Raw genomic sequence first — 14,448 nt, 5'->3', positions numbered from 1 at the left:
GTGGAAATGTGCACATTATCTTTTCCTTTCTATTGGTAGGTGGCACAGTGCACTTGTGGCAAGTAAGCAAGCTAGAAGACTGGCAAAGTTATGGAAGAAACACATTAACAAGAGAATTCTGAGTAAAATCAAAGTTACTTTCCCTAGTAACTAGTTACTTTGAAAGTAACGAGTAACTTGAAGTAACTGAGTTACTTTTGAGAGAAGTAACTAGTAATGTAACTAAGTTACTATTTTAAAGTAACTTACCCAAGACTGCTCCTGTCTAACCCTGTCCATTCTGGTCAGTGTCATTGAATGCTTTATAATTGACGTGTCCTGACGTGTTTGTCCAGGACATTCCACAGATGCTTGATTGGACTGAGAATTTGGGTGCCAAATCACAAACTCATTGTTGTGCTCCTCAAAGACTCCTGTTCTGGGGTGTGTCAGAGCCACGTGCCACCATGCTTTCAAGTCTGCGGGGTCCATTGTTTGGCTCCGATTAACTGCCAGTGCAGGATTAGGATCTAAATGCAAAACACAGGAAACTTCAAACTGAATTAAGAAACTATGAGACATTTACCTAGGCCACAGTTTAAGGTCCAACACAAAGTTTGTACCATGAAGCACAAAATCCCCTCCAAACACAGCAGGCAGGAGGAACCATATGGGGACTCAGTGCTTATGTATACACCCACAGGATGATCCAGGTGAAGCTGAAAAATAAGGCACAGGTAGAAGAGAATGGTGAAAACAACCTCACATACAAACAGATCATGGGAGTAAGAACTAAAAACTCAACATCCGAAGGATGTAAACGTGTAAAATCTCAAAAACTCTTGGTTCAAGACCCAAGACCACTAACATTGAGTTTGGCTAACAGAGTACACTTCAACTGCTGTCCACAGATATGTACAGTGGGGCAAAAAAGTATTTAGTCAGCCACCGATTGTGCAAGTTCCCCCACTTAAAATGATGACAGAGGTCAGTAATTTGCACCAGAGGTACACTTCAACTGTGAGAGACAGAATGTGAAAAAAAAATCCATGAATTCACATGGTAGGATTTGTAAAGAATTTATTCGTAAATTAGGGTGGAAAATAAGTATTTGGTCACCTCAAACAAGGAAAATCTCTGGCTCTCACAGACCTGTAACATCTTCTGTAAGAAGCTTTTCTGTCCCCCACTCGTTACCTGTATGAATGGCACCTGTTTGAACTCATCATCTGTATAAAAGACACCTGTCCACAGCCTCAAACAGTCAGACTCCAAACTCCGCCATGGCCAAGACCAAAGAGCTTTCGAAGGACACCAGGAAAAGTATTGTAGACCTGCACCAGACTGGGAAGAGTGAATCTACAATAGGCAAGCAGCTTGGTGTGAAAAAATCAACTGTGGGAGCAATCATCAGAAAATGGAAGACATACAAGACCACTGATAATCTCCCTCGATCTGGGGCTCCACGCAAGATCTCATCCCGTGGGGTCAAAATGATCATGAGAACGGTGAGCAAAGATCCCAGAACCACACGGGGGGACCTGGTGAATGACCTGCAGAGAGCTGGGACCAAAGTAACAAAGGTCACCATCAGTAACACACTACAACGGCAGGGAATCAAATCCCGCAGTGCCAGACGTGTTCCGCTGCTGAAGCCAGTGCATGTCCAGGCCCGTCTGAAGTTTGCCAGAGAGCACATGGATGATACAGCAGAGGATTGGGAGAATGTCATGTGGTCAGATGAAACCAAAGTAGAACTTTTTGGTATAAACTCAACTCGTCGTGTTTGGAGGAAGAAGAATACTGAGTTGCATCCCAAGAACACCATACCTACTGTGAAGCATGGGGGTGGAAACATCATGCTATGGGGCTGTTTTTCTGCCAAGGGGACAGGACGACTGATCCGTGTTAAGGACAGAATGAATGGGGCCATGTATCGTGAGATTTTGAGCCAAAACCTCCTTCCATCAGTGAGAACTTTGAAGATGAAACGAGGCTGGGTCTTCCAACATGACAATGATCCAAAACACACCGCCCGGGCAACAAAGGAGTGGCTCCGTAAGAAGCATTTGAAAGTCCTGGAGTGGCCTAGCCAGTCTCCAGACCTCAACCCCATAGAAAATCTGTGGCGGGAGTTGAAAGTCCGTGTTGCTCGGCGACAGCCCCAAAACATCACTGCTCTCGAGAAGATCTGCATGGAGGAATGGGCCAAAATACCAGCTACTGTGTGTGCAAACCTGGTAAAGACCTATAGTAAACGTTTGACCTCTGTTATTGCCAACAAAGGTTATGTTACAAAGTATTGAGTTGTATTTTTGTTATTGACCAAATACTTATTTTCCACCCTGATTACGAATAAATTCTTTATAAATCCTACCATGTGGATTCATGGATTATTTTTTCACATTCTGTCTCTCACAGTTGAAGTGTACCTCTGGTGCAAATTACTGACCTCTGTCATCATTTTAAGTGGGGGAACTTGCACAATCGGTGGCTGACTAAATACTTTTTTGCCCCACTGTAGCTACAAACAGACTCTGTATTTGTTTACTGACAGTCAAACAAATCCACATGTGTCCTGATTTGTCGGCTGTGACTTATTTAGTCTAATTCTCTGTGGACAGCAACAGAATCACCAGTAGGAATGAAAGGCTCATCCATAACTTCAGCCAGTCTTGCAGATGGTAAAATAATTTACTGGGGACGATGTTAAGCCAGGAACTCTCACACACATTTAACCCACAGCTCAGCAGAGCTGGCCTGTCTCCTCTGTGGCTTTGTATGTTTGTAACACCAGATGCTGCAGTTTCTGCACATCTTTTTAAAATATTTCTCTTTATTTTGTTCCTTTTGTTTATTGTTTTCTCAGTCCTTGGCATGACGTTTGATGTTTAGTTCAGAGTAGATTAGTATTATTAGATAGGTTTTTTTTGCTGAACAATTTCATTCCCATGTGGTCTTATCATCTAATCATCATCTGGACTCATCACTTGGTCTTATCATCTCTGTGGGACACTATACTATGTGGGAAAACTGGGCCACCTACACATTCCCTGATACATTACATGCACAGGAGCAGCCTGTCCATGTATGCGATGAAGCTCCCAGCACACAGTTGTTGTGCTGATGTTAACACTCCGCAGTTATTGACTCAGCAGAGCATTGGGCACTTTTATGCACCACACACCTCAGCAACCTCATTTCATTTGGTCTCCCACTTTGTGATTGAGTTGCTAAATCGTTTGTACCCTGTTGTGCACCTCTGAGTGACTGACTCTGTCACATGAAGGCAGACTGCATGGCTGAGTGCTTCAATAAGAGCGAAAACGTGTGATTCAAATAGAGTTGTGATTTTGTTCTTTAAGCATACGCCAATCTTTTACAGTCAGGGCTGAGCTGAAGATTTTCAACTTTAATTCCAGCTGTTAAACAACTGTATTGTTGAAGAATGACGGCCAGCTGTATGCACAGTTGCCCACTGGAAGCGACCGACATCCTCCTCAGGTCCTGTTTTGTTAAACCTGACTTACATTCATGTTTGGTGATTCTCATTAATAAGCTCTTACAGATCACATTAGCTCTAAATTGTGTCTTTTGTGCTCCCTTCCGAATTTATAGCTGATTGGTTATTAATTTACTACCACATGAGGTCAGTGACATTATCTTAATTTGAGGGTGTAGATCATTTGTTCCTCGTTAGCGCTTTTCTTTGTTAATGGTCACATTACCCATTTATAAGTAATTAGAGTGTGGATCGTATCCTGATGTTGCAGGAGCGTCGGTAACCTGATCACGTGATTTCTATGCAGCAGTGTGTGCACATTTGTGGAGGCCTGCAGACTCCATAAAGCATGTCATGCATATACTCTGTGCCATCCCATTGCTCACAATCCTTCAATCATTTAATAAATAAGTGGTTTCACAGGCTCAGCAGCTTCCTTAACATACAATCTTTGTATCGCTACTTTTCAGAGAGATACTGGAAGAAAAATCCCAGTGGATACTCAGAGAGAGATGGGACAATGTGATGACATGCTGTACAGGTGGAGAGTCACTCTCTGCTCTTCACTAGCATCATTTAAACTGAATCGAGCACTGCAGAGGAAATGAAATGGGAAGGAAGAGGCTGTTGAAAGAGACACAGCATGCGAGGCGGAATCAGAGGGCAAAGAGATTAGCCAGGGAGAAAAATTGGAAAAGAGAGGAAATACACAGCAAATATGGGAGAAAAAGAAGAGAGATGAGACAGAACAAATTGGATGAAAGTTCAGAAGTGGGAAGGCAGAAATTGAGGAAGCAATAAAGATGTGAGAGATGAGCAAGAGAAGAGGGGAAGGAGAGGGCAGCACAGAAACTAAGAACACAAAAGCTTTGAGAAAGGAAAAGACATTATTACCCTTTGATGTGGAGTAACAAGCAGTCAGAGCAATCAGAATTTGGCTCTCAGGCAACGGCCCCTCAAAAACACACAGGTTAATCAGGCCTGTGCACGGTGATGTTGTGTATTCACAGTCGCAGGTCTGGTCTAATGATCCCCCCACTGATAGTGGGAGAGCAGCCTAATACATCACTGTGTGTGTGTGTGTGTGTGTGTGTGTGTGTGTGTGTGTGTGTGTGTGTGTGTGTGTGTGTGTGTGTGTCTGCTCATTGATGAGATTACCCCTCTTGTAGAAGTGGTACATTGCAGATATGCTGGACACACACACCCCTCCTGCACTCTCACAGCTCAGCAGATGAAACACAGATGGCATGTTAGTGAAAGAAGCGGAGGGACGTTTGTACGCACAGAGACACACACGGGGAGTTATCCTCTTGCTAAGCGATGCTACACTTGTGTATTTTTGCGTATTCTATGTTGTGTTTAAAACTATCGCAAATGCAACTCAGCATAAATGCATGAGTTGCATTTGCTCACTGCTAAACAGATCTGTAGTGCTTTGGTCTGTAATCTGAGAATTTGACAGATTTTTTTTCTGTATCCTCAGAAAATCCAAAAGGACAGACTCGGATTGGGAACAGCTTCAAGCCTTCCACAGCAGTTCCATCACTTCTGGGAGCTTCACTAATATAAACATTTAGTAAGTAAGATTTCTACTTCTGCTCACACTCAGCTGTGTACTCGATCTATAAATCATGTTGTAGGCGTAGTGTCGTGAAACTCTCTTGCATCACAAACACGTCTCCAGTTGTGAGTCATCATTTGCACTCTTGGTGGCGCTGTCACTTGGTGTTCGCTCGCTCTGCGGTAGAGTATCACTTCCTGTTCCTGCTCAAACACAGTGGTGTTTCTGAGTAGCTTATTTGCTTAGCAATTTAATTAACAACTTTTAAATACATTCTTCTTTCATAGTATAATTTTCACGTACTTCATCCGAAGCACACTTTCTGTGTACTCACTACCTAATTTATAGCCAAAGTATTCACTCACAGTCTCTGTACTGTTTCGCTAGCTTAGCTTAGCTCGTAGCCGACTCATTAGCACCATGGCTACTTCACCTGTCCCTCCTGCACTTTCTTGCTCATTGTGTCAGATGTTTAGTTACTCCTCGGCCTCCTTTAGCAGTAATGATATCTGTAACAAATGTAGCATATTTGCAGCTCTGGAGGCCAGGATTACTGAATTGGAGACTCGGCTTCGCACCGTTCATTCACCCATAGCTAGCCAGGCCCCTGTAGCTGGTGCAGCCGAAGATAGCATAGGCCCCGCTAGCTGTTCCCCGGCAGACCCCAAGCAGCTGGGGAAAGAGGGCGGCTGGGTCACGGTGAGGAGGAAGCATAGTCCTAAACAGAAGCCCCAGGTACACCACCAACCCGTTCATGTGTCTAACCGTTTTTCCCCACTCGGCGACACACCCGCCGGGGGTCAAACTCTGGTAATTGGTGATTCTGTTCTCAGACATGTGAAGCTAGAGACACCGGCAACCATAGTCAATTGTCTTCCAGGGGCCAGAGCAGGCGACATTGAAGGAAATTTAAAACTGCTGGCTAAGGGTAAACGTAAATTCAGTAAAATCATAATTCACGTCGGCAGTAATGACACCCGGTTACGCCAATCGGAGGTCACTAAAATCAATATTGAATCGGTGTGCAACTTTGCTAAAACAATGTCGGACTCTGTAGTTTTCTCTGGTCCCCTCCCCAATCAGACCAGGAGTGACATGTTTAGCCGCATGGTCTCCTTAAATTGCTGGCTGTCTGAGTGGTGTCCCAGAAACGATGTGGGCTTCATAGATAATTGGCAAACCTTCTGGAGGAAACCTGGTCTTGTTAGGAGAGATGGCATCCATCCCACTTTGGATGGAGCAGCTCTCATTTCTAGAAATATGGACAAATTTATTAAACCCCCCAAAATATGACTATCCAGAGTTGGGACCAGGAAGCAGAGTTGCAGTCTTACACGCCTCTCTGCAGCTTCTCTCCTCCTGCTACCCCCCCAAAAACCCATCTCCATAGAGACTGTGTCAGCTCCCAAACAGACAAAAAACAAACTAAAAACCAGCAACAAACAACTTAAACATAAACAATTACAAAGAAAGAACAATAAAGTATCCACATCTGAACCAAAGAGTAAAACAGTGAAATGTGGATTATTAAATATTAGGTCTCTCTCCTCCAAGTCTCTGTTAGTACATGACTTAATAATTGATCAACAAATTGATTTACTCTGCCTTACAGAAACCTGGTTGCAGCAGGATGATTATGTTAGTTTAAATGAATCAACACCCCCGAGTCATTCTAACTACCAGAAACCTTGAAGCACAGGCCGAGGGGGCGGTGTTGCAGCAATTTTTCACACCAGCCTGTTAATTAATGAAAGACCAAGACAGACTTTTAATTCATTTGAAAGCCTGATGCTTAACATTGTCCACCCCAGCTGTGAAACTCAGAAACCAGTCTTACTTGTTATCATCTATCGTCCACCTGGGCCTTACACAGAGTTTCTGTCTGATTTCTCAGACTTTATATCTAATTTAGTTCTGAGCTCAGATAAAATAATTATTGTGGGTGATTTTAACATCCATGTAGATGCTAAAAATGACAGCCTCAACATGGCATTTAATCTGTTATTAGACTCAATTGGCTTCTCTCAAAATGTAAAAGAACCCACCCACCACTTTAATCACACTCTAGATCTTGTTTTAACATATGGCATAGAGACTGAACATTTACTCTTACTCTGGATGGCATTACCTTGGCCTCCAGTAACGCGGTGAGGAACCTTGGAGTCATTTTTGACCAGGACATGTCCTTCAACGCACATATTAAACAAATATGTAAGACTGCTTTCTTCCATTTGCGCAACATCTCTAAAATTAGAAATATCCTGTCTCAGAGTGACGCTGAAAAACTAGTTCATGCATTTATTACTTCCAGGCTGGACTACTGTAATTCATTATTATCAGGATGTCCAAAAAACTCACTGAAAAGCCTTCAGCTAATCCAAAATGCTGCAGCAAGAGTCCTGACAGGGACTAGAAAGAGAGAGCATATTTCTCCTGTTTTGGCTTCCCTTCATTGGCTTCCTGTTAAATCCAGAATTGAATTCAAAATCCTGCTCCTCACATACAAGGTCTTAAATAATCAGGCCCCATCTTATCTTAATGACCTTGTAGTACCATATCACCCTATTAGAGCGCTCCGCTCTCGCTCTGCAGGCCTACTTGTTGTTCCTAGAGTATTTAAAAGTAGAATGGGAGGCAGAGCCTTCAGTTTTCAGGCCCCTCTTCTGTGGAACCAGCTTCCAGTTTGGATTCGGGAGACAGACACTATCTCTACTTTTAAGATTAGGCTTAAAACTTTCCTTTTTTCTAAAGCATATAGTTAGGGCTGGACCAGGTGACCCTGAATCCTCCCTTTGTTATGCTGCAATAGATGTAGGCTGCCGGGGGATTCCCATGATGCATTGAGTTTTTCCTTTCCAGTCACCTTTCTCACTCACTATGTATTAATAGACCTCTCTGCATTGAATCATATCTGTTATTAACCTCTGTCTCTCTTCCACAGCATGTCTTTATCCTGTCTTCCTTCTCTCACCCCAACCGGTCGCAGCAGATGGCCGCCCCTCCCTGAGCCTGGTTCTGCCGGAGGTTTCTTCCTGTTAAAAGGGAGTTTTTCCTTCCCACTGTCGCCAAAGTGCTTGCTCATAGGGGGTCATATGATTGTTGGGTTTTTCTCTGTATCTATGAAGCGCCTTGAGGCGACTTTTGTTGTGATTTGGCGCTATATAAATAAAATTGAATTGAATTGAATTGAATTGAACATTTAACAGTGTTTCCTGAAAACCCTCTCCTGTCTGATCATTTCCTGATAACATTTACATTTACAATAATTGATTACACAGCAGTGGAGAGTAGACTTTATCAAAGTAGATGTCTTTCTGAAAGCGCTGTAACTAAGTTTAAGAATATAATCCACCCACCGTTATCATCTTCAATGCCCTGTACCAACACAGAGCAGAGCAGCTATCTGAACGCTACCCCAACAGAGGTCGATTATCTTGTTAATAATTTCACCTCCTCACTACGTACGACTCTGGATACTGTAGCTCCTGTGAAAACTAAGGTCTCTAATCAGAAGTATTTGACTCCATGGTATAATTCTCAAACATGTACCCTAAAGCAGATGACTCGTAATCTGGAGAGGAAATGGCGTGTCACAAATTTAGAGGATCATCATTTAGCCTGGAGAAAAAGTTTGCTGCTTTATAAGAAAGCCCTCCGCAAAGCCAGAACATCTTACTATTCATCACTGATTGAAGAAAATAAGAACAACCCCAGGTTTCTCTTCAGCACTGTAGCCAGGCTGACAAAAAGTCAGAGCTCTTTTGAGCCAACCATCCCTTTAACGTTAACTAGTAATGACTTCATGAACTTCTTCACAAATAAAATTTTTATCATTAGAGAAAAAATTACCAGTAATCATCCCACAGATGTAATATTATCTACAGCTACTCTTAGTACCATTGATGTTAAGTTAGACTCTTTTTCTCCAATTGATCTTTCTGAGTTAACTTCAATAATTACTTCCTCCAAACCTTCAACGTGTCTTTTAGACCCCATTCCTACAAAACTGCTCAAAGAAGTCCTGCCATTAATTAATTCTTCGATCTTAAATATGATCAACCTATCTCTAATAATCGGCTATGTACCACAGGCCTTCAAGCTGGCTGTAGTTAAACCTTTACTCAAAAAGCCATCTCTAGACCCAGCAGTCTTAGCTAATTATAGGCCAATCTCCAACCTTCCTTTCATATCAAAAATCCTTGAAAGAGTAGTTGTCAAACAGCTAACAGATCATCTGCAGAGGAATGGTTTATTTGAAGAGTTTCAGTCAGGTTTCAGAGCTCATCACAGCACAGAAACAGCTTTAGTGAAGGTTACAAATGATCTTCTTATGGCCTCTGACAGTGGACTCATCTCTGTGCTTGTCCTGCTAGACCTTAGTGCAGCATTCGATACTGTTGACCATAATATCCTATTAGAGCGATTAGAACATGCTGTAGGTATTACAGGTACTGCACTGCAGTGGTTTGTATCATATCTATCTAATAGACTCCAATTTGTGCATGTAAATGGAGAGTCCTCTTCACACACTGAGGTTAATTATGGAGTTCCACAGGGTTCAGTGCTAGGACCAATTCTGTTTACATTATACATGCTTCCCTTAGGCAGCATCATTAGAAGACATAGCATACATTTTCACTGCTATGCCGATGACACCCAGCTCTATCTGTCCATGAAGCCAGATAGCACACACCAATTAGTTAGACTGCAGGAATGTCTTAAAGACATAAAGACCTGGATGGCCGCTAACTTTCTGCTTCTTAATTCAGATAAAACTGAGGTTATTGTACTCGGCCCTGAAAATCTTAGAAATATGGTATCTAACCAGATTCTTACCCTGGATGGCATTACCTTGGCCTCCAGTAACACTGTGAGGAACCTTGGAGTCATTTTTGACCAGGACATGTCCTTCAACGCACATATTAAACAAATATGTAAGACTGCTTTCTTCCATTTGCGCAACATCTCTAAAATTAGAAATATCCTGTCTCAGAGTGACGCTGAAAAACTAGTTCATGCATTTATTACTTCCAGGCTGGACGACTGTAACTCATTATTATCAGGATGTCCAAAAAACTCGCTGAAAAGCCTTCAACTAATCCAAAATGCTGCAGCAAGAGTCCTGACAGGGACTAGAAAGAGAGAGCATATTTCTCCTGTTTTGGCTTCCCTTCATTGGCTTCCTGTTAAATCCAGAATTGAATTCAAAATCCTGCTCCTCACATACAAGGTCTTAAATAATCAGGCCCCATCTTATCTTAATGACCTTGTAGTACCATATCACCCTATTAGAGCACTTCGCTCTCGCTCTGCAGGCCTACTTGTTGTTCCTAGAGTATTTAAAAGTAGAATGGGAGGGAGAGCCTTCAGTTTTCAGGCCCCTCTTCTGTGGAACCAGCTTCCAGTTTGGATTCAGGAGACAGACACTATCTCTACTTTCAAGATTAGGCTTAAAACTTTCCTTTTTGCTAAAGCATATAGTTAGGTCTGGACCAGGTGATCCTGAATCCTCCCTTAGTTATGCTGCAATAGACTTAGGCTGCCGGGGGATTCCCATGATGCATTGAGTTTTTCCTTTCCAGTCACCTTTCTCACTCACTATGTATTAATAGACCTCTCTGCATTGAATCATATCTGTTATTAACCTCTGTCTCTCTTCCACAGCATGTCTTTTATCCTGTCTTCCTTCTCTCACCCCAACCGGTCGCAGCAGATGGCCGCCCCTCCCTGAGCCTGGTTCTGCCGGAGGTTTCTTCCTGTTAAAAGGGAGTTTTTCCTTCCCACTGTCGCCAAAGTGCTTGCTCATAGGGGGTCATATGATTGTTGGGTTTTTCTCTGTATCTATGAAGCGCCTTGAGGCGACTTTTGTTGTGATTTGGCGCTATATAAATAAAATTGAATTGAATTGAATTGAATTGAATTTTCACTAATACTTCAAATTAGTGATATTTTTACGCCTGCTCAGAAAAAACAGCTAAATTTAACCCAGCAATCATAGAAGCTCAGTGAAAATGATGTGATTTCCTGTAATTTGTGGCTTTTGTCATGAGTGGGAAATAATCTGCATCATGTTACTGACCAAGCCTTGGCAGGGCCGACCTCTGAGGTGCGCCGCATTTATTAATCAAAGGCTTGATCATCATTGGACTGCATATTAAGATCGAGACAGTCGCTGTGACATCACTCTCATTCATTTATGATGTTTTGAGTGTCAGTATTAATATTTTGGCTGCTGCTTGTTGAGGGTTTCTTTGAAGAGTGACCACACGGTAGTAAATATCCGCTCATGCTAGCAAGCCTGGCAGCGACACTGTATCCATAAACTGTGTGGATGAATTTCACTGACACAGCTACGTAACAGATGAACAAAATAATCTCGTTTAACTCTCCAAAGCTGAAGCACGAGCTGAAACATCACCACACCTGTACCTATGTAACCCGTCTGTGTGCTACACCTGTCGATGCGGTGTGTTCTGGTGTATAAATAAAAGGCAGGAGACAACACTGGATCTCTGGGCTGTTTACTAAGTCGCAGCAACATCTGCGAGCTGCAACATGAAGAAATACAGAAGTGTGATCCGTGCGTGTCGCACCTGCTAGGACACCTCTGCTCCTGCCATGCTGAAAGGAGCTGTGCCTTGCAGCTGTGTTAACTCCACAATAATATAATACATCAAATACAATCAATTGTTTTTAAAATATCAACTTAAGCCCTCAAAAAAATAAATAATATAAAGTAATGTATCACTGGAAAATAATCAAAAACAACTTATAAGAATAATACACAAAATAATACAAAAACAGTTAAACAATCAGACAAAGAATACAACTCAATAACAACATTTAGATGATGCTTTAAAACGTCATACCTTAAACCTTAAACTCAAATCCAATTATCTTAATAAATGCCATTTAACAGGTAATACAGGACTGTACCACAAAAGCAATTCATGAAATATCTCCATAACTGCAACATACAGAAGTACAGAGCTGTGATCTGTGTGTGTTGTGTGCTTGCTAATACAGCAGTCCCCAACCCCTGGCCCACAGACCAGTCCGTGAGTCGTTTGGTACCGGGCCGTGAGAGTTGAGGCTCGGGTGTGAAATTTATGGTTTTCGGGGTTTTTATTGTTAACTCGGTTTCCCTGGGTCTTTCCCTGTGTTGTAGTTGTGTGTCTTATTGTGAAAGAAATATTTACATGTTACCATAGCGACCAGAGAGCATTAAGGGGCAGAGAGGAGGATGTTACTCTCAATGTTGTTGGTGCATTTCAGGAGGTTGCTGCTAATAAAGTTACACAATTACACAGTGAATTCATGTTTATTATTATATGTACAAAATACCACAGTTTGTGTCTTAGTCGTATTATTTTACTTTGTTGTATTTATCTGCCACACCTTAAAGCCTTAAAGGCCAGGCTAAGTTAGCATGATAGTATAACACCTGGATCCTCGGGCTAAAACTCATTAAAAACTTTGATTAGTGTACTCAGCCCTGTAGAAGACTTACACCGAACGAGTCCGATATCAAACAGGCCAAAAACGTGGCAGTTCAGTCATATGTAAATTACAGCTTGTGGCCTTTAGAAACTGTCATTAGCTAAGAGCAACGTAACAGTGACTTACTGACCAGGGAGCACATGCACACACCTGCGTCACAACCACACGAACACACACAGACTCAGAACACATAAATGCAAAAATGCAAAATGAAATATTTAATTAAAAAAGGTTGTTTTGGTGAAATTCATAAGCATTTAACACATATGCTACACCTAGCTAACGCTATTATAGGGCAGCTCCTATAGCACGTACAGCACAAACAAGGTGACTGAAAACTGGACACAGGTATGCAATCTGTCTTTGGATCTTCAGCAGTACGTCACAGGCTCGTGTGACTCAGTGGTACAAGTAAGTCTTTTTTTAAGTCTTTCGATTGTGTAAAATCCAAAAACTACAAAAACTTCTTATTTTCTCAAACTAACGAAGTTGAAAACAATGAAACAGTAACAAACAAACAGCACTTAGTAGATATTTTGTAAAGAGTGTTTGTAGTTATACTCGCCACAGCCTAAGCTCTAATCAAACATGTTTTTTTCCACCAGTTTGGGGAGATAGGGTCGTAAATCCTTAGCTGCTGAATCAGAGAGTTGTTATGATTTGTCAGCAGCTGTGTCCTGCTTGGTTTGATGCAAAGCAGAAATAATATCAGTTCTTATTAGTGTCTAACAGTGTCTTACTGTGAAGTGGCTTTTTTAAACACAATACTCTGTACTTTTTGTGCGTGAGTAGATTTGCTCTTTGGCCGCCACCTGCATGTCACCACCTATGAAAAGTCTGCAAAGTGCTTTAAATACCAAAGTGATGGGGGAGGGGAGAGAGCAGCGACATGTGAAGACGTGTTTTTGCGAGCTCTGCTTAGATTGACCATTTGCGTAATTTTCCCGCTCCCCTTCTAGTACATCCCGGCGCGAACCCGTCTCACAAGTGCCTAATCTTTCGAATCAGTTGTATTTTGTAGTCTAAAGCTGTTCAACATGCCTAAATCGCTCAAGCAGAAGCCGGGGCCTGATGCCTCGGACTTGCCTGGTGCGGATCCGGCCGCGGGGGTGGGGGCCGGGCCGGATCTCGACACAATCATGGCTGCCATAAAGCAAACGGAGCAGAATGTACTAGCCAAGATCGACTCGTCTGTGATGGCAGCTGCAGGTGAACTACACAAGAAAATAGACGACTTGGCGGGTGATTTAAGGTCAGAGGTCCTGAGTGTGCGCGCAGAGTTTGCGAAGGCTATCGAAGACATGCAGAAAGAAAACGCCACGCTCTCGACCCGCACTGATGATCTTGAGGAGGAAGCTAATGGCCAGGCTAACCGTGTTGTAGCACTGGAAGCTAAAGTTGATGCGCTATCTGCCCAAGTCGTCCGGTTGGCAGACAAGGCCGATGATTTGGAGTCCCGGCAACGTCGTGATAACTGCAGACTAATTGGAGTGGAAGAGGGATTCGGAAATATTCGACCGGAGAAAGCCGTGGCTGAATTGTTGAAGGAAGCGCTCGCCCTCGACTATACGCCGACGCTCGATCGGGCGCATAGGAGCCTGCAGCCGAGGCCAAAGGATGGAGATGCCCCGAGACCGATAATCGTCAAGTTCCACTATTTTCAGGAGAAAGTGGATGTTCTTCGAAAGGCCATGGGGGCAGGTCCCATTACCCGTAATGGGAAGCGTTTCTACATCTACCCAGATTACTCGGCCACCGTTAGAAAGAAGAGATCGGCCTTTACCGAGGTGAGAAGATTGCTTCGCCGGTGTACGGGAGTGAAATATGGTCTCCTGTATCCAGCTACATTGAAAATCACGACCCCGGCTGGCGAACAGATGTCTTTCGAAGACCCGATCAAGGCAAG

At 42.8% G+C, this 14,448-nt stretch overlaps 1 protein-coding gene across 5 annotated transcripts in view; it reads left to right on the top strand.

Annotated features, from left to right (window-relative positions):
- Positions 1-14,448, top strand: part of LOC309688152 (uncharacterized protein) — a 180,087-nt gene that overhangs the window by 13,373 nt on the left and 152,266 nt on the right. For 2 of the 5 annotated variants that reach the window (XR_014270969.1, XR_014270970.1), the window contains exon 5: positions 4,965-11,544. The exons of 1 other annotated variant lie outside the window; for it this stretch is intronic. Coding sequence is in view for 1 of the 4 variants with exons in the window: in XM_082503639.1 (XP_082359765.1) it covers positions 4,965-5,057; positions 10,707-10,773 (160 nt within the window). In the remaining 3 variants the exon portion in view is untranslated. Of the gene's footprint in view, positions 1-4,964; positions 11,545-14,448 lie in introns of those variants that run through there. 2 more of the 5 variants (XR_014270968.1, XM_082503639.1) reach the window with 2 other exon arrangements.

The sequence above is a fragment of the Aulonocara stuartgranti genome (genome assembly GCF_965226115.1).
Source record: "Aulonocara stuartgranti genome assembly, chromosome: 2".
NCBI lineage: Eukaryota > Metazoa > Chordata > Actinopteri > Cichliformes > Cichlidae > Aulonocara > Aulonocara stuartgranti.
Note: the sequence above shows the minus strand (reverse complement) of the source record. Positions and strands in the feature narration are given on the sequence as shown.